The sequence below is a fragment of the Symphodus melops genome, assembly GCF_947650265.1.
Source record: "Symphodus melops genome assembly, chromosome: 5".
Taxonomy (NCBI): Eukaryota; Metazoa; Chordata; class Actinopteri; order Labriformes; family Labridae; genus Symphodus; species Symphodus melops.
In genome coordinates, this window is record NC_136695.1 from 18,946,805 (window position 1) to 18,969,592 (window position 22,788).

Here is a 22,788-nt window from a genome sequence, read left to right on the forward strand (position 1 = left end):
ATGATAATGTGTAAAGCTATGAATTAAAAACATTAAAATGACAGTTGATTCTGAATGTCAAAGCACAACGTTGTTTAAAAGAGGAAAATGAAATTATTGTTTTATCTCATTTGGAGCCACATTACTGAGCAGGTGGGGGGATTCATGTCTTTGATGGGGTTCAGACCTTGATGTGTTGTGGCGGCACAGTCACTTCAAACACGAGACTGTCCTGCTGCCTAGAAATCTTTTTTTTTTGGCAATAGAGAGAATAATTTCTTTTTTGTAACCAGAGCATAAATTGAGAGGCTGCAAGTCACCGAAGAGTCTTGGCAGTAGATAGATCAAGACATAACCTTCACAGCATCTTTGGCAGAATATCAGACTGCATGCGCAAACAGCCGTATAGCCTCGTTCATCTCAAAGTTAATTTTACTACAGAGGGTTCACACAGCCCATCTGGGGGAGAGAGAGAGAGGATGAACAGAGGGAGAGGGAGAGGCAATAATACAGTACGAGGTGGGGACAGGGAGGGAAAGGACAGGATGAACTGTGGAAGTGTTGGAGGGTGAGGATGGGTGCTGGCACAGAGAGAGAGAGAGAGAGAGAGAGAGAGAGAGAGAGAGAGAGAGGTTCAGAGAAGGGAATTGAAAAGAAGGACAGATGAATACAAAGAGCTTAATGTGTCTCCCTCTTTTTCTCACTTCTGACTTTATGACTCTTTTACCAATAAAATGGGGGAGGAGAAAGTTACTAAAAAGGAGACGAGACGGAGAGCAAGCTCTGCACAAAGACACGAGAGAGGGGACTACTTGACTTTTTGTGACACTGATGCCTTTAATCAAAATGATTTTCTGATACTTTACCTCTGTTCATTTACAAAACCCTAACTTCCCCATTAAAAGTGTTGCATCATCTTTTGAACACAGTGGGTGAAAAGAGCAACTTTGCTGCACCTCAGAATGGCTCATTTCACTTTAAAAAAAAACTTCCAGACAGCTAAGAATCAAACATTAATATCCACCGTGTGACATCTTACATTTCACTTTTCTTCTTTTTTAACCATTCTTTCAGGTGTTTTCATGAAGTTTCAATCTGTATTAAGTTCCTTTTTCCGTAGTTAAGGGTTGAGCCTTAACTATGGAAAATGTTTGTAAAGCAATATAATGTAATTAAAAAGATAAATCACAATTAAAAAATGCTTGATCATTTGACAGCCCCCATTTCAACCCGACGTTGGGAAAAAGACGTGTATATCATGAATTAAACAATGGCTGGATTCCATTTAGCATCACTTTCAGAGGACTAGTAACGTTGTGCACACTCACTGTCTGTTCTATTTTCTGGGAGACCAATGCGCTATTCCAATTTTATGACAGTTCAAAACTGCTGCATTCTTTATCCACCGGTCAAGATCCACTGGTGACATACACTGATACAGCACAGGACCCACGAGGCTGCAGCTCTGACTCACACGTTGAAACGTCGCTGTCCAATGAAAACCATTTATCCTCAAAATGTCACATTTAAGAGCTCATACAAAAAAACTACTTTGCATTCTTTTGTTGACTCACAATTTTGCTGACACTTGAAATACTTATTTGACAAAATCTTCTAACACGAAGGGCCCTTAAGACCTTTCATCCACATCTAGTTTGCAGATCTGTCAATTGTGTCACATAAAAGGAAGCCTTTGTTCAGGTCTTTATTTTCATTTTCATAGATAACTGTTACGCTCTTGAGTAACTGTATTTTATTTTTATTTTCATCATAGCATCTTTACATTTGCTCTCAGCTTTTTAACGGGCAAAGTCACTTTCTTAATAGAAAGGGCAGCATTTAACCTTGAATCAGGAATCCAGTTTTCATTTAAATTATGAGATTTATGAGAAGTATTATACAAATAAAACACTTTTCATTTTAATAAAAGGGAAGTTATTAAAACACTTAACCCTTCCTAGATCAGCTCACTACAATACATTGTGTTGATAACATTTATTCTTATGTCAATGTTTCATTGTAATCGCCTGTACAAGCAGTCAGAGCTTTCTCAACGCAATGCAATAGATGCATGCTTAAAGAGTGCTAAAGTTTGACTCCCACACCCAGCAAACATGAAGAGAGGGGGGAAGTGAGGGAACATAAGGTGACCGCACACTCAGCAGTTTTGAAAGAGGGATGAACAAACAGAAAAAGATGCGAGCAAACACAGAAAGACTGAAGAGCAGGAGGGACACTGTATCTGTGATGATGAGGAGAAAAGAAGAGGCAGTCAGATCGCAAACACATCCCAAAGAGTTGTATTCATCAGGGGCCACTTTAACAGTCGATATAATGGATAGCGTATGCCTTTAAAGGGAGCTTGTTTCCTTATCTGCTTACATAGTAGTACATGGCAACAACAATGGACCCGAATACTGCATTGAAAATCTATTGACACATCGTCAATTCTCATCTTTCCTTTACAAATGCCAACTTAAGATGTCAATAAACCGAAAAATGAAGTGAGGATTAAAACAGGGATGACCATCAATGTACCAGAGTGTGAGAAAAAAAGTAAACGCAGAGAAAGACAGGTGGAGCTGAGGAAAAGGAGGGGAGCCAAAGAGGACTTGGGGGGGTAGTAGGAAAGTGCAGCAAAAAGCATTCAATAAACATGTCTCTATAGTAACCGAGATGTAATTTGCTTGGTGAGAAAAGGAGAAAGATGGAGATTCGGGGGGAGTGACGGAGAGAAGGGAATAGAAAAGCATTTACCATCACTGCTTGAGTCCAGAGCTGTAATTACAGAACTGAGATGCAGCAAGCGAGGGGGAGGAAAAGAGCAGAGGCACACACGAGGAGAGAACAAAAAAAAAGGCCGCACACAATGTGCTATTTACAAAAGGAAAAAGGTGAGAGGAAAGAATACCCACAAGTAAAGTGTTGACCCCTTAAAATTGGCACTGTTGCAAATAAGTGTGGTGGGTGGGACCAAGAAAAGAAGGGAAATGAGCAGCTTGAGAAAGTAGAAAATTACAAAGAGAAAGGGAAAGAGAAAGTTGTTACAAGGGTTTGTTTATGGAGCCATCGGAGGAGAAAAACTTGCTAACCCTGACTGATTATTATGCAAAATGAAAGAAGAAATAACTCTCCCAAGTTCTAAGGGACCAACAAAAAATGTAGGATAATAAAAACAAGAGAAAAACGACGGGAGGGAGAGGAAAGATCGACAGGGGGAGACAAGATATCTTACGAGAAGTGCTCCAAATGTGAGTGATAGACAGGACGAGATGTGCCGAAACATGCAGACATATCAAAACAGTAAGAGCCCAAAAATACCAGGAGTAGGAAAACAGCGAATTGGGACATCCCCACTCTGCTTGTGTGTTGTACTCAAGGACAAACAGGGTACTATAAAGAAAGAAGTGTGTCATGCTGTGTGTCTTAAAGAAAGAAAAGTGTCTGCCTGTCTGCGTGAGTGTGAGTGTGTGTGCGCGTGCGTTTACAGCACTGGCGAGTGGCTTGGTGTCAGCCTGTTTATGTGGAGATAACAGGATTAAAAGGCTACTGACTACTATACTACAGCAAAGGCAGGAGAGAAAGAAGTGATAGTTGCAAGAGAAACAAGAAAAGTAAGAAATGAATGAACAGACTCAGAGTAAAAATATCAATTGGAAATTTTGGAAATTCATTCAACAAATGACTTGAAATAAGTAGCTTATATTAATAATACATTTTTGAGAGAAACTGGGAAAGCGTGAATAAAAAAAAACGTGTACCAGTGAGTGACAGGTCAGAGTAAATGAGCCCCCTGAGTACAGAGTCCTTACAGGGCCATCCGGTCATTAAAAGCTAGGCTAAATATCACATTAATATGATTCATATGCAAAGGTCTTTGCAATCACCAGATCTTAACTCAGTTAAAGCCACCAATACAGGAAGGGTGTTTTGGAAGAATGGTGTCCTTAGAGCCCCAAACATTTTTAGAATCTATAGCAAGAATCACTGAAGGTGCTTTTGCAAGCCTCAAACCTTAGACACCTTTTTTTCCCCCCTACTACTCTTCTGTAGTTTGTCATCTGCTGAAATCTGTGCATGCACAGAACAGAGTCTATCTTTCTAACTCTCACTTTTGATTGCACGTTACTCATAGGGCAGACATTTGAAAAGCAGAGCAAATTGGCAGAAATTATTTCTGACTTTCAAGATGTTACAGAAACCTGGAGAAAATCAATAAGGCTATAGGACTTCAAGACGACATTTTCATGAATCATCTTTGGCTTAATTTGAGTTGCTTTTAAGGCTCAAAAAGCTGCATCAGGCTTTACCACAGCTGTGAAGTCTCACTTTCTGCTGAAAGTTGGATCCGCTTTGGTCATTTTATAAGAAATATTATGTATGTGGGTTTTTGTCTCTACTTTACACACTGGTCTGATACTCTTGGATCCCAAAAGGTAATGAGTCTGTGTACATAAATCAGTGTTTAGGAGTATTTCATTTAAAATATGATATAGATTGGACATTGTCAAAATTTGATCGAACAACAGCAACATTCCTTTTAAGGGACGGTTTTGAATGGACAATTCAGAAAAAACACCTCAGTTTGTCTGTTTTTGTTGTTGTTGTTGTTTTTAAATCTTAGTCATAAAGAGATCCTGGTGAGGGTCTGGACTCGAAGGAATACCAGGATATGTTGTGGAGAAACTGTGCCACGGAGACGAGAAAAAAACCCATATTTGGGCAGTAATGAGAAGATCAATGAGAGGGAAGATTAGGACAGATGATGGATAGAAAGTGAGGTAAAAGAAGGAAAATATTTTGGCAAAGAGTGTTGATAATGATGGATAGTAGACACAAAGGAGTCAAACAAGTAAAGAAAAGAAGTGAAAGACTAAGGGGGTTAGAGGACAAGGAGAAGCTGCAAGCTCTGTGTGCTATTTCCAACCATTAATACATCCAAAATCCATCAGCTTTGCAATCAACATGGCTCTTAATTTAGTCCACATTTCAATTGGTGCACCCATGAGGTAAATGAGAGCACTTTTCTCTGCAGAATAATTTGAGTCAAGAGGGGAAACCGGTCAATTTATAGTGTGAGACAGAAATGTTAGCTGCAGGGCCGCTGAAAACTTAAACTGTTTTATTCTGTGAACAATTCCAAAATGAAGAGACACTTTTTTTTCAGAGAACAAGAGGGAGAATAAAATAATTTTCTCAAAGTATTCTTGACCGCCGGCGCTTACGACATTTTTTTTAGGAGCTGTCCGGTGCTACAGATCAATCACAATGAGGGAGAGAGAGGGGAGACCCCCACAGTGTGAGCTACCCCTCTCTGGTCTGTTCCATGTTTGCAGAGGGAGAGCTAGCTCACAAGGGACAAATTAGCCACACAGGAGCACTGAGGCATCATGGGAAATTAATGATCAGGACCTCCAGGAAGTGAGTTAATGAGTCCTAGTAGAGCCACACACATATGTACAACATGCAGGCACACACACTCGATTAAAGACGTAGAAACATGAGAAGGAGGAGCGCTAGTGCAGGAAGGAAATAGCCAAACATGCATACAGTATGAGCAATGCAGGAGGTAATAACACAAAGCTATCAGTGCAACTTTGTCTGAATGAGTGGTAGTGCTGGAGCCTCAGCAGAGGTAGTAATCTCCCAAACACCCACATACAGACACACACAGACACTTAGGAAATCAGATAATTAGAAAGGACCACCAGTGGCTTTAGCCCATGGAGGCGTAGTGATTACTGTCACTACACTCTCCCCTGGGGCGGCTGACAACAACCACAGAATTAATAGTGATCAACACACGCACACAGAGACGTGTGCGCACACACACACACACACACACACACACACACACACACACACACACACACACACACACACACACACACACACACACACACACACACACACACACACACACACACACACACACACACACACACACACACACACACACCTTGCTGAACTAAACTTGGACCTTGTGGACACAGTGAAATGGATTGTGTTGCTTTCAAATGTCTCCATCTTTATTTAGGTTGGGTACCTGAACGTATCATTTAACCATATTGCTCTGCTTTGGATTATGGATTATGATTTTAAACATGTAACTTGTAGAGATCGAAGGAAGTTCAAGAGGTACTGAAGTTTACTTGTTCAATCCTGTGAACCAGAGGCTCACTGCTTGAGTTCCTTTGAGCAAAACACTCTGCTGATCTGAAGTTACTCTGTAGTTGTTGGGTGTTTTTGGGACCACACTGCATAAAGCAGGTTTAAGTTGAACTCCATAGCTCCAGATCAGTGTTATCAGAGCTTTAATCAAGGACAGCAGATGGTCTCAGGCTCTCCTGAAAAACCGGATCAGTAACATAAGTCTCCACACACCAGTCGGCGCACCTCACAAGGATTTAACTCTGTACTACAGTATCACACATCACCACACCCTTGTCAGCTGATTGGCCTAAAGTTTGCCGGGCACCGCCCTCTTACTCTAAGGATCCGCCCTTGAATCGCTCCGCAGCCTGTTGCTGCCAAACCAGCTGGCAGTTACAATTGATAGTCTGATCCATAACTGTTGGCTACACTTCAAACCCGTGACCTTTACCAGCAAGTTCGGGCACTATTTTTACTGTAGTGTCTTTTCGGAAAAAAGTCCAAAGCCAAAATGCGCACCCCGGATAAACTCTCAAAGATACTCAACTCTGGAGGTCCTCACCTTGCTCTCCGCAGCCTGTGATTTAACCCTTCTTTCACCGACTTAAGTCACTTAACCCTTATTGGCACTATGCGATTCTGCAGTAGCATATAACGGAGAACTTTGTTCATGACTTGGTGAATCTGCCGACTGGAAAAGTTTGTTCACGGAACTCCCTTTCTCTTCTCATTTCGGGTCTCCTCACCTGATCTGAACGCCACTCCCAGCCGCACGCGCACAGCCTCTCCGCGGGCCCTGCGGCTGTCAGGATGGGCTCCCTAATGTGGACCCCGGGGAATCTGCCTGCTTGGAAAGCCACTATTTTCCTCTGCAACATTATCTCTGCTGCTGTGGCCAAAAGGCACATCGTGTATTGGAATTCTACAAACACAAGGTGAGGGATTCCTTTGCGCTTAATGATGCGCTTACTTTCCAAACACAAAAAAAAAAAAAAAAAAAAAAAAAACCTTTTCTCTCTGGCCTCGCTTTCTCTTTTAAATAAAGTTTTATGTTCAGTGCAAAGTGTAGTTTATTTCAAACCACTTTGCATACAACAAACGTAGCTGGTCTGAACTTGCACAGCCTTCCTATTGCACAACGACCACAATAATTCCTCCAAAATGAGTCAGACATCAGTCGGTTTAAAGAATCTCTGCTATGCTGCAGATCACGTCCTCTTGCACTTAATTGAAGAGTGCAGCGCAGGCATAAATACCTAAAACCTGCACTAACCCTAAAGCTATCAGACAGGATTTTTAGTGTTGAAATGTAAAAATCAAATTAATAAAGTGATTAATTAAGACTCAGTGACCTGATCTCACCTCATTCTGTAGGTTTATCATTGTGACTAACCCTGGTTTCACCTGTCTACAGGTGATTATGTTACTCATAGTCAGAAGTGAAGGTGTCTTCTGTAAATATTACCCGGGATAGCATTCTGAGCACAGGTGTTTATTAAAGGCTAAAGTGCTGCCTGATATAAGATAATGTGTAGTTGGGTTACAGGATAGTGTGTGTTTGTGTGTGTATGTAATGGGTTGATTGGGGCCATCAGCAAAGCAGAGATAGGCTCACCTGCTGATCCAGGTGTTCCAGTGTGTTTAATTGAAGGGTTGAGAGGTGATGGACCTGCAGGGCCAGTAGGGTGACTGCCCAAAATAACACACTCACTATTCTCTCACCCAGTTATTTAGAGACTCTCGCTCTCCTCGACGCCCTGATTCCCCAAACACTCTTTAAGATGGATGACCTTCTTACTTAATAGCTGTTGGCCACAGAGACCTCTTCCTGAATCACAGATTTTGTTGTGTTTTACATTTGTGGATGCACAAATTGGGGTAGAAATATGACTCCAGGGAGCGATAATTTCCCCAGGGACCCCTTTTGTCAGGTCTCCAGGATTCATCCTGTGCTGGAGTCCGCTGAGGTTAGACTCAGTGTGTCCAGGCGGGTAAAACCCAGTCCTGTAATTGGGATCCAACAGAAATGTGTTGTGGAGGAACGCTGTGTGGATTAGGAAGCACCTTCTTGTTCCCCAGAGATTTAGGGATGAATGGTCACAGCCTGTGGCAGGGCCACACAGTCAGCTGCAACACCACACAATCACAATGCCATCAGCATCCCGGCACAGGGTAACCCACTGTGGCAGAGAATCACTCTCATCAGCAACACCACCCAATCACAAAGCTATCAGTGGAGCCGTGATGTTGCACCCGCTCCAAAATCCCCTGGGTTTACTACTCGGACTCTCTTTTTTCTTCTCCTCCTCTCTTCTCCTCTTCTCTTCTCCTCTCCTCACTCTTCATTACCTCCCTTGTTACACCCTTCCCTCCTTTTCATTTTTTTCCCTCTGCACTCGCCCACCTTCTCGGTCCCTTTATCTCTCACAGCTCCCTCCTGCCCAGTGATGGATATTGGCGGAGTGATTAGTTGAGCTTCAGTCATTTTCCCATACCATATTTGCTATTAGCTGCAAGCCAGCCAGCCAGGTTGTCCTGAGGCCTGTAAATGTAGCCTGGCGAGGGAAGAAGAACATGGGGAGGGGAGAGGGTGGCTTTTGTTGGCTTGGCGCTGCACTAGAGGATCCAAGAATATGTATGATGCTAGTGGTACAGAATATAAAATACACATTTGGCTTCTCGTAAACTATCAAAATCTCAAGGGTAATTTCTTGAAGCTGTGCTAATCTAAATTTTTAACCAAACAGTGGACTAAAGCTATGATATGCAATTTGGAATCACAAATATACTTGCTGTAGTTCCTCATTTCTCTACTGAGTGTTTTAGCTTCTTTTAGGTATATTTAGCAACATTTTGTTTTAACAGCCACTTTAATTTGCCTTATTTAAAGTGAAAAACTTCTAAACATAACAGTAGCTACCCGGTCAACACAGAACAGAAAAGGCTTTCAGCAGTTAGGAAGCCTCACAATTTTCCCTGGAGCTGTTGAAGAGGAAAAACAGATCAGATATTGGTCCTAGAAGAGGGAAATTCAATTTATATAGCATAACATTGTCAGAAACAACCCTTGAATACTTGCTAATGTTGGTCTTTGTCCTTTAAATGTATATGTATTACTGTTAGCTACCTGTTTGCTAACGCCAGATCTGTAGGCTATTTTAAGAGTGTTGTGTTTCCAAAAATCAATTGAGAAGTTCAAATATTAAATCTTATAAGAGCACTTGGGCATGATGTTGTATTTGACCTATTCCGCTGCTAATTATTAGTGATTTATCCTGACATGAAAATGTATGCCTTTCAAGGAAATTCCGAGCAACTTTACTGTTATCTGTAACTGATAATGTATGGTTCTGCAGTTCAGAGCCAAATAAATGTGTGGGCCTGAAGAGAAAGAGGAGCTAGCTGCAGTTGTAGACTTTGTTGGTATATAACACATCTGTGACTGGTAAGAAAACATGCTCCTTTTAATACCAAGACTGAAGACATTCTCTTGCCATCACCTTTCCTTCAACAACTAGATTTATGGTTTTAATGAAGCAGGGCAGTGAAGTGGAGACTGAGGGGCTCTGTTGCTCTGTTCTTATGCTGGTTTATACGACTGTAACAAAAGGCTCAGTGAAACACTTTAAGTGGCACACGTTTAGCACCCTCCAGATTGAAAAATGGAGTTTTGAAATGAAAGTGATCGACTGACTGCAGGGTCAGCGTTGAACATGGCAGAATCAGATACGCAGGTCTCTTTCTCTTTTGTGGGGCTCAATGGTTCGATTGCCCTCTTTTATGATTTTATGAACACAGTTTACGATCGTTCTCGGTTTTATTACAGTGTTTCTCTCAGAGCGATAGCTCCTTATTAGATGAGAAATTATTTTTTACTTCCTGGAGCAGTTAAAGGTTAGTAAAATATTATAACCAAAGGGCTCTAAACTTGAGTGTGTTTTTTTGTGTGCTGACAGTTTTCCTCTGCGCTCCCTTGAGTGGCGAGCTCAGACTAGTTATTGGTATATTAAGCCCCCTCTTTTGTGCCACGGTGTGCTTTAAAACCTGTTGGACCAAGTAAGTTGACCAACCATATTTGCGGATCCAACAGTGGCGACTTTTGTGCTTCATTCATCCTCATATATTCACTAAGCATGTGTCAGAAAGTTTACTCGGAGCTCCACAACTTTACCGATTGAATTACCTCCCTCCTTTTCTTGAAGAGATGACCTGAAAGGCTTTTACTGTCTATGTAAGGGCTGCAGACTAACCTCTAATAAGAATAAATGTCACCCAAAGCTGCACCTTAAATAAGCTACTCCATTTCCCTGTCCCCTTACTTACCCTTGTTCTTGGCACACACTCCTAATACTGCTCTCCTTCTTATCCGACATGGCAGGAAGCAGACTTGTTGCAACAGTTCATCTGGATCTGTATCAAACTTTAGACTCTTGTTTCCTGACTCCTCTTGTTTTTTGTTTTCCACCAGAATGTTGGATTAGCCTGCTGTTAGTAAGAGATTTACAAATACACATAGACAATACAGTGTATTCTAACTAATTTAGCTTACCTGAATCATCTCTTGCTCACACGTGTAAGCTTTCTGCAAGTTTGGACACACGTTTATATCATTTAAAAGAAACACCAGACCCCTTTGAGCTCTCTCTCACTCCCTCTGTCTGCGCCCCTCCCTCCATTTCTGGCAGAGGCTTAGGCCAAGCTCCAAGCCAGTGAGGCATGTTTAAACGGTGCGTGAGGAGATGAATATTTGTATTGGTTTGCTGTATCTTTATTGAAAGCAGCTCTCATAAGTCTGCCGTGTAATCTCAGCTCTGTTTATGCATCATTTCCCTCTGTGTGCACTCATGAGTGATCTCGTTTAAATACCAAGGTAAATCACATTCTGCATACCACGCCTTTACACACACACACACACACACATACACACACAGACACACATGCCGTGTACAGTAAATTGAAAGCAGACAGTGTTTGTAATTGTGACTTGTCAGGGAGATGATTGCACCTCAACACTGATTTCTTTTTTTATATCTCTTTTATTATTTCTGCACCGGCAGCCGGCATGACCACGTATCTTCCTCCTTGTGTGTGTGTGTGTGTGTGTGTGTGTGTGTGTGTGTGTGTGCAAATGAATATTTTTCTTCGCACTGTCTGCTATCTCTCCTCTCTATGTCTGTCTCTGTACTAATCTCTGTCTTCCGCTGGTAAATGATTAACATGGAGAACCTGGCTGAACTATAATCAACAAACCCACAGTGAGGTAATTACCACCTTATTCCCTGCCCTGCTAACAAAGCAATCTCTCTCTCTCTATTTCTCTCTCTCTGTCTCGCTCTCTCTCTCCTCATCTGTCATCCTACTATTTCAGTGTCTCTCTCCCTTTTCTGTGTCAACGCCTATTGTTTCACTCCTGCTGCAAGCGCTGTGCTGTCTGTGTAGATCCAGAGATGTTTGTTTGCTGATTGTGTACCTTATCTGTCTTTGTAAATGTGCTTTGTCTGTTTGTTTGTGCTATTGAGTGTATTATCAGGAGGGTAAACTGTGGATGAGTTAACTGTGTGTACACTTGAGCTTCTTCGTCACTGTCTGAAAACAATGCGGGGCAGTGATTTTACTGATTTGTGCACTTGTGAATTGACTTTTGGGGACATTGTTGGCAGTTGAAGTTCACTTCAGTGGAACAATGGCTCTAGGTGTGTGTGTGTGTGTGTGTGTGTGTGTGTGTGTGTGCGTGTGTGTGTGTGTGCGTGTGTGCGTGTGTGCGTGTGTGTGTGTGTAAGTGACCTGCTGCTTTGCGCAAAAAGGAGCTCTGTTTCCTTGAGAATATACGGGGTGATGATAAATTTCAGTTCTGGAAAAACAAAAGTTAGAATTGCAACAGGAAACGCAACACTCGAAGATTTGATTCTTTTGTGACCTCACTCATGATTCATGTTTATTACTTATTTTTTCTCCTCTTTTTTTCTCTTAAGACTTCCCTTCCGCTCTCAGCAGGTTGTAGCGAAATTAGAAAAAACGACATTCCGGCCAGCAGTGGAAGCAGCCGTGAGAACATTTACCAACCGCTGTGCTGGCCTCTCATTTAAATAGGTCATTGTTTTCTTTGCATTCGTTAGTTGATTTTAGGTGTGACTGAATTGTTGAAGGGGAAAAAGGTGTGTTGTTGCCTTTGGATGCTTGGGCTTTATAGAAAAGGCTGTGGAGAGAGAGCATTGTGCAACCTCTTTCGCACACAGAACGTTTTTCATGAGATTCTTCATAGATATGTGTAGGGGTGGGAATAAATCAAGATACAGTAGTATACAATACAATACGATACTCGGTAAGTGGTCCACAATGATAATATCATGCAACAGCCATTTTGGGATCATTGATGTATTGCGAGACAATCATACGATGATATATCATGTTATTTAATTAGCAGGTGAATATACTGTATAATGGCTCTAAAAAGGACAAGTCCAAGATCATTGTGTTTTTTCACTGTTACTTGGTGTTAGTTTCACTTCATAACATGCTTCGTCCTTCAACCTCATGTGGACCAATTAACTTCTGTTCAAGTCACCCTCATTCATGTCATTACATGGTGAGTTAAGGCAATTCTGTTAAGACCAGGAATCAATTTTTATTTGAAATAAATTGGTGTGTGACAACAGCGATTGAACAATTGTATCACAGGAGCAAGAACGGCAAGATATTGTTGTCGATATTATCTTCCGCTCCTATTTAGCAAGTCACTGACACTGACTCCTTTTTTTGCGAATTCCTGTGAAATTATGAATCCCGCATTTTACATTATAACCGAAGATGAAACCAACATAAAAGCATGCTGCACTACAGAACACATCTTTACCAGTGAATCAAAAGTAGAGATGCACAAACACAAGGTGACTCATGCGTGCTCTGCTGAAAATGAGCTTTGGTTAGAGGCCTAGCAGCAGTCGGGGATGTCTGTATTAAAATGGATCAGATAGTCACAGTGCGTCTCGGAGCAGACACGGTGTACAACCATGAAAGGACAGCCTCTCTCTCCTCCTGGTCAGGATATTTAGTCAATCGATACCAATTTTACACCCAGATATTATCATCAGCCTCTCGCATTATCGCTAGACTGCATATGGACCTGTCCCTTTCCCAATTTCTCTTTCCCCCTATGCACAGCCCCGTGTCTCTGTGTACGCACATACATCAATATTAGGCCGCATTAAGCTGTAATAAGTTGTATTGTACGTATTTCTCTGGGTGAGGTGGAACAGCTGTGGAATGAAATGAGGTTCAATGTCGTGTTGTCCGCCGCTCGGTTGGCACAGCTCGACCTGGCTTTGGCACAAAATGGCTGCTGTGTGGTATGTGTGTGAAGAGGGTGGTTATGGTGGTTTAGGGCTCCAAGCAGGAGCACTTTCATTCATCCATTCATGGCGCACAATGAGCTGGCATTGTTGAAAGTGTCAGGCCAACTGTGTATCGCTCTGACATAGAAAACAGCAATTAAATTGTGGCGTGAGAATATGTAAACTCCAAATTGTGGGAAACGCTGTCAATTTAAGCCCGATCAAAACAATACAATCTGCCCGTTGTTTAGTTAGCAGAGTTTCCCACAATGACACACATGTGCACACAAAAACAGACACACACACACACACACACACGCACTCTCAAGTACATATAACCCTCACAATACTCTTCCACTCAGCTCAGAAATCCTGCCAAGAGGCAACCTGGGAATTCCCTGAGACAGAAATTGAATTAGTATTGACCCAAGCAGAGCAGACGGCTGTAGCAGAAACCTGGATTATTGTACAAGACCCCGGCTGTCAGGAGGACACTGAGACATGTTTGCCATCATACTCCAGGTCTTCAAAGACGCTTATGGGCATTCGCTTTAAAAGTGCTATTTAATGTCTTTGTGATGAAATAGATGACATTAAACAGTAAAAAACTTTATCTCAAAGAAATATACAGTCATGCGTTGTTTAAATGAGAAAAGGTGTGTGATGATTTCTTCCTGTTTTCTCACTTCATGGGTCTTGTTGTTAGCACGTGTAAATGTCACGCAGATAATCTGACAATGGTGGAACATCTTGTGTTCAGTATCCAGTCAGACCAGTTGCGCACAAGCTAATTGGGAGTTACAGTGTGAACAGAAGTGTCCACATGAGTGCCACACTGTATAGCTATCAACCAGCTTTAGCAATATGTCACATGTTGAGGTTAAAATGTTCAAGTGTCTTTTCGATGTTTTTCTATTGTCCTGTTAAAGAAAAGTGTGTTGAACTGAGCTTTGTGTTAAGATTTTGTATTGCACTTTTTTTTTTAGATTAAACTACACATACATTACAAACCTTAACTTATTGGAGGAATGGGGGGGAAATCCCTGAACAGAGAAAAGGCTGAGAAAAACGCTGCAAAAGCAATCCTCATAGTATTTCTTGATCATATCTCCTGCTTGTCATTTAAAACTCCATATTCTTTTTAAACTGGCTCTTATGGGTTAATGTCATGTTTAACTAAACTTTTCACCAAAACGTATTTAGTTCACCGCTAACCTCCATGACTGAATACATTCAGACTCTTGTCCTAATATTTCTTAAGACACGCTTTGATCATGTGCTTTGTGATTTATACACAAGATAGACCACATGACAGATGTAGTGGTGATGTTTTGCGTCTGTTGTATGATTTGGGAGACTTTTCCATAGTGGAACATAAACTAATATTATTTTGGCATTGCCTCCCAGAAGTATGGCGAGACAGCCTACTTTCCAGCCCCCTGATGATGTGAAACACACACATTCCTCCTCTCCATTTCTTTTTGGTCTGGCATACCACACACACATAAACACACACACTCTCTCACACACACACACACATAAACACACACACTCTCTCACACACACACATAAACACACACACTCTCTCACACACACTCTCTCTCTCACACACACACACACACACACACTCTCCCTCTGAGCCTTCCTTTTTCCCGTCAGCCCCCCAGAGATTGTAAAAACATTAGACCTGCAGTGGAGGGAGTGTGGGATGGTGAATGCATTGAGGAGAGGATGGTGGTTGGGAAAGAGTCAACAGATTTCAACTCCCAAAACAGCCCAGGAAGTCCCCGAGGGAAAGAGGGATGAGGTGAAAGAGAGAGGGAGAGGGGGAGAGAGGAAAGAAAGGATGTCAGCAGGTATTACTATCACTGTCACGAGCAGGCGTGAGGAGTAATCCCCCCCACCTCCCTCTCAACTCTTCTCTCTCGCTCCTCGCCCCTCCCACTGTACACACACACACACACACACACGCACACACTGTGTGATGCTGTACAGGTGTTGTAGAGATATACACATAGGACCAATGCCCTGCCTGCACACACACTCACTCACCGCTGCTTGGGCTCTGGGGAGAGCCCCAAAAGGAATCACACCCCATTTATATCTGACAGAGACTTCTTTTCGTGTGTGTGTGTGTGCGTGTGTGTGCGCATGTGTGTTGACCAAGCTCATATTGATGATTATGCATTTCACCAAATGACGGATTTTCACACAAGTACAGATGGGCAAAATTTGAACGGAATTTGATGTCATTTCCTTTCCTCTGATTTTTGAAGCTTATAGTAAGAGTGTGTGGTACGTGTGTGTGTGTGTGTGTGCGCGCGTGTGTGTGTGTGTTGCCTATGCACATTATGTATTGCTGTGCATGTTAGTGTGAAAAAATACTTTCCATTGGTTAAAAGATAAAAAAGGGAAAATTATGAATGGAATTTGGTATCATACACATAATAAAATATTCTGTGCTTAGAGTTTTGAGATGTACAGTAAGATAATGTGTGTGTGTGGGGGGGGGGGGGGGGGGGGGGAGTAGGAGTAAACGCTATGATTATGCATTTAGAATTTTTGTATTTTTACAATACTATATCTTTGCCTGAGTAAAAAGGGACAAACTATGAATGGAATTCTGCATGGTGTGCTTATTCAAACATAGCTGCAGTCACATTTTTGAGACTTACTGTAAGATGATGATATATGCTTGTGGTATGTGTTGTGTGTCTGTGTGTCTGTGCTGGCATATTTGAATGTGTTGTTTCTGTAGCAATAACCAGCACCACATGATTTTCGGCTGTGCAGTAATGCGCAGCTTGATCCCAGTCTCCTGATTCTGACTGCTATTTTTTTTCTCTGCCTCTTCGTTCTTCTTCCACCGTCATTCCTCTTTCCTTGACATTCTGTTCCAATCAAATTTGTTGTATATGAGCTTGAGGAATGTGGACCCCCCCCCCCGTTCTCTGATCAACCTGCAGTTTTACGTGAAGTTGAAGGGTGTCTGTTCAACCTCGACTAGCCCATAACACTGTATGTTATTGCTTTTAAAGCACACAAGGAAGCTTGTAGGTTCTCCTAAACTTCTATACAGGCCGGTTAGTACGCAAGCAGGAAAATGCACATCGTACAAACAACAAACCTATCCCCCTTGTGGTTAAACTGATTTAATTGTGTCTTTGTCATTCAATTGAAAAGTCACAATCTGTACATATTTTATGTGAACTGCCATTTTTAATGAAATGCTCTCTGTCACTGTCAACAGTGTGTTTTGTTATATTCATCAGAAAGATCAGATTGTTGTAATTCACAGTCGGAGAGCATCCAGAGAGGTGTTTTTGTGCTGAATGGGGGGAGAGAGAGAGAGAATAGCCTCATCCTAAATCTCCATCGCTGTGGCCTTGTATAGCAGCAGAACTCATGAATCTCATTGCTCTCTTATTGAGCTGGAAATGGACTTCTTGTAAGCAGGGTGCTTCTCAAAACAGTTCAGCAGACCCTCTGTGTTTATGATTGGGGAATTAATCGGTGTGTTCTCCTTAAAATATACCTGGTGACAAACGCCTAGTCATGGAGGTCGGAAAAGAACCCTCACTCGCTGCATTTTTTTTACATTGTTTCCCATGTTCCTTTATGGATTTTCTTTGAGAAGCGAAAAGCAGTCTTCTTTATCAAGGTCCAATCTAGACATCTGGCTCTTTACTGGCTGATTTAAAGTGGAATCTGTGTTACTATAAGGGTAAAAAAAAAAAAAAAAAAAACACGGTACCTTGAGTGTTAATCTTGTAATTTTAGGTCACAGTGGTTCATTACTTTAAGTAGCAGCCAGTCATCTTTAATCCTAAATTAATCAGTTAATCCCGCTTCTGTGTCAGGCTGTTGTTAGCCCTGTGTGAGACCGCCGTCAGCACCTCTACTCTTGACCCTCGCCACTTCCTTCCTCTTTGCTCATAAATCTGCCCCCCCCCCCCCCCTCTCTCTCTCTGTTATTGTGTCTGAACCCTTCATTAGTGTTGTGGAACTCTACTGGACTTTTTCTAAGAAACTCAGGGGCATCCGGCCTTGAGGTGGAGAATGGCATTCACTTATATCAGCCAACATTTTTAAAGCATGAATTTGATTTCATGCACTGCAAAGAAACGGATAAGCTTAAAAATTGGAGCTGTATCTGGTTAAAAATAACATACGTTCAGAAGAGTTTAAGCCAATTGGAAGGATTTATGAAGAAAAACATTTCAAGAAGTACATTTCTCGACTCTTCTGAGGCCATGCTATTAGTGTCCTACCTCTGGTGTGAATATGTGTTCGTGGGTGAGGGTGGGGCGGCCGGGTGGCTGTGCGTGACTAGAGCAGGACAAAGCTGGCTGCCTTGAGGGAGAATAAAAGGGGCCTTCCATACCCCCTGTCGCACCGAGCGATATGAATCTTAACGGTTGTGACGGAGAAAGATGGAGATGGGGTAGAGAGAGGCATGGATCGGCTGCGAGGGGAGGGAGGGAGAGAGGAGAAGGGGCCAGTTTAGACTCCTGGGATTCCAAAGCAGTGACCGTGAAAGTGCTTAGATAAACAGAGAGGAAGATGGGGAGGGAGGGAGGAGAAGTGGGTGAAATGGTGGTGCTCGAAGAGAGGATGAGAAGGTGTAGGTAGGCTGACAAGGGGAGGAAATGAGAGCAGTGAAGATGGGGTGAAAGAAAGCAGATGGGAGTGAAAAGCGAGTCGAGAAGTTTTTAAACAAGTTCACCAGGAGTCAGAGGGACTATAAAAAAGGGGGCCAGCGTACTCTATTTACTCCTTACCTCTTGTGCCTCACCGAGCTTTCTCCCTCCATCTTCTCCTTTCCTCTCCTTCACTCTGTTTAAATAATTCAGGCCTGTTGCCTGTATTAGAGCAGGTTTCCTTGACATGTCTAAAGAGTGTGTGTGTGTGTGTGTGTGTGTGTGTGTGTGTGCGCGCGAGTGTGTATCTCTGACTGGCCATTCTTCCGCTAACAACCACCAAATAATCAGGCACAGAGGGACTGCACACCTGGGATAAATAGTTCGTGGTGCCTATCCAGCGTTGACCTTCACATCATAGAGCGAGACAAAAACAGTGTGTGAGAATAAGAAAGAAAGAGTGTCTACGGCATCAAAAGTGTGACCCACTTAGTACATGATGGATTCTCAAAGCCAAATCTGATTTATTGGCTGTGTGTATTTGCGTTGCGAGCGCCCTTTTCACAACACTGAGGTGTGTGTCTCAGTGACTGTTTGTGTTGTGTGTGATTTAAGGGGTGTTGCTCACATGTGCTCTTTAACCCACTTACATAGGTGGGGTTTTGAAACAGTTAAGTGTAAGTTCATACAGCGGCTGAAGGTGTAGACCATGTACTTCTATATTGTGGAAACTCGTCGTAATACTTCTTTTTATTTATAGAAAAATCATGAATAAAACAATAGCGCTGATGTGGGATGCTGTTCAATACCACTTTACTGATGTATCATGATTATAAGCACTGTTATGCACAAGTGTTGTATATGCTTTATGTTATTATTTTTAGTTTAATTCTTCCAAGCCTTACTTTAACAACTTTAACCAACAACTATACCGTGATCCACAGCATTAGACAGGGTGACAGATTTACCATTTTTTTTATTACATCAGTTTTATAATTGTGTAGAACAAATAGGCTCGTAAGAAGAAAAACACTGAGTTCCACTTTGGCCATACACCATCTGTCCCGCTGGCATGAACCCAATAGGATGAATTTTTGTTGACCTGTTGTTCACTTCTGAAGTTGATATTAATTTTTCCACACCCTCCAAGTAGCTGGACCTTATGTGCTCTGACGCCGTGTGAAAAAGCTGAAGGGCATGAACCACAGAAGTCAGCACAAAAACATGAGACAAATGATGTTGACAAAATGGATCAGCTCAGCTGCCACTTTGTTGAAATAAACTTTGATAGATTTCATAGATAGTTTGAATTGTGGCTCTTTTTTTTCTGTCAAAGCTGTCACCGTCCTCCAACACTGCCGCCTTCATCTGTCCCGCCAGTCTCTGAGCGTTGAGGTAGCGTCGCTATATTCAGGTCTATGTATACGAGCCTGGCACCTGTACAAATCAGCCCTGTATTTACGCTGCAGCTCCATTTAGACTGCAGAAACATGGAGAGCACTCATTACTCTGAGGTTTAGGCTGTCCAACGGAGGGATGAAGAAAAAAAAAAAAGATGGATGGAGCGAAGGATGGATGGGTGGGGCGTTGGCTTGGCTCCAATCCCAGCTTCGGATTGGTTGTTGTCCTGGCAACGGCACGTCTGACCTTATTTACCCCCTCACACACCCCTCACCGTACGCAAGCTGCGTTCTTGCCCAGGCACATCTATTTTTCCGAACACTTTTCCCCGTCACTTTTCTCTGCTTGAGAGCTGAAACTCCTCTTCTTCTGCCCTTTTTTCCTCATACTCTTCTTTGAAGTGTGGCCCCTTTATGCATACAAGGTGAGGGTTATGTCAGGTAACATTTTTTGCATGCTGCCATGCTGGTGGTCATACTGAGGCAACATTTTGGCTTGAAATATATTTGGTCCAGCAGCAAAAATATAAACGAGCCATAGACTGCGAGACTGCAACTTTTGTCCATTTCTTTTGTGGTAATTTCATACCTCCTATGAAAAGTCACTGTAAAGCTTATTTTAGGATCAGACTAGACCTCACATGGAGAGCGCTGCCTTATGCATGACAGAGTGCTGCCACAATGGAAGATGATGGTTTCTGCAGACCTGCAGCCGTATCTAAATGGTTCCGATGGAATGGTTTCCATACTGATGGGTCCTGCGGGCCTGAATCGTGCAATTTTCCTCAGCTCTTGACAGCCTTGGCTATACATCCTGTTGTGCTGCTGAGCCCCACAGAATGGACGGAGGAAGACCTTTACCATAACAGGCAGAAAATAGGGTCCGTTCTTTACCTGAAGCTGAGCGGCCTTTTAGTGTTTGAAGCAGCTGGGGTGTGTATATATAAGTGTTTTCTCCTTCTGTAAATTGTGGGTTTCATCTGATCTACACAAGTTTGATCTACTTGGCAAGAATATTGCAACTGGTCACATAAGCTATTACTTATATAAACCCACAGCAATTGTTCTCCATGCGTATGCACAAAGTTCTTATTAATATAAATACAAAGCTTTGCTAGCCCCCCTGCTAATGTACATGTGCTTGTATCATACTACCCTTTAGGGGACAGAACCATTGGGTTTCTTTGACAATAGCAAAGGGCATCCCCAAGGAAACTGTTCAGCTAGGTGGTAAGCCACACAGATCCTAATGCATATTAATACAATGCGTGCGCTCTGAACTGGCCTGTAAAGAACAACCCCAGACTTAAGTGGATGGAGACTGAAAGGGGTTGGAAAAAGAAAGAGGAGAGTTCACATTCCATCTGCATATTGAGATTAGGAGTCATAGAAAAGAAGCAGAAGACTCGGAGTATAGAGGAGGTACACTTTCTGCTGACCTTGATAGAAGCACACACACACTCTCTTACATTGGCATGCCAAACAGGAAGGAAAGAGTAGACAAAAGGAACAACTTGTTCCCTTCAAGTCCTTATTTCCTCTTGATGAGAGGCGGTTGATCACCGTCATTGCTTACCATTTCATGAAACTGACAATCCAAAGCGTCTGCAGGGTCTTGAGGTTGTGAGGTTGGATTTGGGGGGGGAAGCTCAGGGGATTTCTCGGCCAGCTGGGCAGGCGGGATGGGGAGGTTGGGGGGACCCAGATGGTCAGAGGTGGGGGGTGAAGTCCTTGTTTGTGCGCGTTGAGGGGAGTAAGCACCAGGTTAGACACAACATTGGAGTTTGGGCTCTGGACTCAGCATGGCTTTGTGTGGGTGTGGAGGGGGGAGCACCGAAAAAGAAGGGATGTCATGGGGAGGCTTGTCCTGATTCTGCTCAGTTTTACAACCTCGCAGAGAGAGATTAAGTAGGAGAGAGGAAATGGGGAACAAAAAGGTTTGAACCACATACATTTTTGAAAACGATGGATAGAAAAGTAATTCAAGTCACTCGTCTACCCTCTGACTCTCTGACATATGGGTGAAGCCCAACCATTTTAGTATTCCTTCTTTTTCCTCTAGGTAGGATAGCCTGCGGAGTAGGGGAACACTGAAGCTTTGAAGACCAGAGTTCTCTCTGTGGTTGGACAATGTTCTCTCACTCCTCCTGGACTGTCTTTGGGCTGTTTTTGCCATAAACTATCCCCATACTTTCCTTAAATTATTCCTCTCAGTACAGAACTGCTTTCCCATGATGAATTCCAAACTCATTCACTAGCCCAGCAAAAAGATTTTGTTTTTCTCAGTACACATGAATGGCACTCAGGTGGACTGAAATGGTAGGAGTTTTCCTTTTTTCCAAAGAAACTGGCTGAGCAGAAACTATTGGTTTGTCTCCACGGTTAAGGGAAAAAGACAAATTTGGGAACAAAATGAGCAAGGCCAAAACTTATGCTACTATAGCTGTTGAGGCAGCATGCGATAGCTATCAACAAAGCCTGTCAAGCTAGCTCCTCTGGGGCGTTAATCTATGTTCTCAGCGTTTTTCAATATCTTTATTTTTTGTCACATGTTCACTTCATGCTGTGTTAATTTGTTGAAATAACCAATTTACTGTACAGGTCTACTGATATAAAACACCTTTACACTGTCGTCCTTACATTTGCCAGCATGACGTCTCTTTCGTCTTAAGGCATTGAAAGTTGAAAGTGGCTTGAATGATTATTACTTTTTGAACTCCATGTCAGGAAATGCCCCGTTTATTTTCAAATTTGATCTTCCAATATACTGTAGCTCTTTCTGATCTTAGAGAGCTGTTTGAACATCTTACTTCTCTCAGTGTATGAAACTGTTTATACTCTGACTGTAAAGACTTGCATGAGAATTTTGAAAATAATATAACCTTAGGTATTGGCAGTGGTGAGAGGGTTGTGCCATTGTTCACCAGGTTAAAACTCTATGAGCTGTAAACAGATTTACTTCAACTTAACAAGCAAATGGAGTGATTTCAGTGAGACATTTGACTGTCAAGAAAGGATGAGCCATCATGACAAATAGCTAGATAAATAAGGTGATACAAAGAATACCAACACAACCAGTAAGTCAGCATATGTTACAGTTAGTTTTTGTTCTTTCAAAATAATGACTCACCTGTCATTCATTCATCTGTCATTGTGAGCTAAATCTTACTAATCTAGTACACTTAAAGACAGAATACCATTTCACAAAGTCATCCTCATAGAAGAGCAGAGGTTTTGGCACTTTACCAACAGAGTTTCTGCAGCCGCCACCATGAAGGCTAAAGC

At 42.3% G+C, this 22,788-nt stretch overlaps 1 protein-coding gene across 1 annotated transcript in view; it reads left to right on the forward strand.

Annotated features, from left to right (window-relative positions):
• The first annotated feature begins 6,483 nt into the window (after positions 1 to 6,483).
• The window catches only part of efna4 (ephrin A4), a 33,372-nt gene continuing 17,067 nt past the window's right edge, over positions 6,484 to 22,788 (forward strand). Inside the window, exon 1 of the mRNA XM_079344278.1 lies at positions 6,484 to 7,067. Within this exon, the coding sequence (XP_079200404.1) occupies positions 6,943 to 7,067 (125 nt within the window). The 5' untranslated portion in view covers positions 6,484 to 6,942. The remainder of the gene's footprint in view (positions 7,068 to 22,788) is intronic.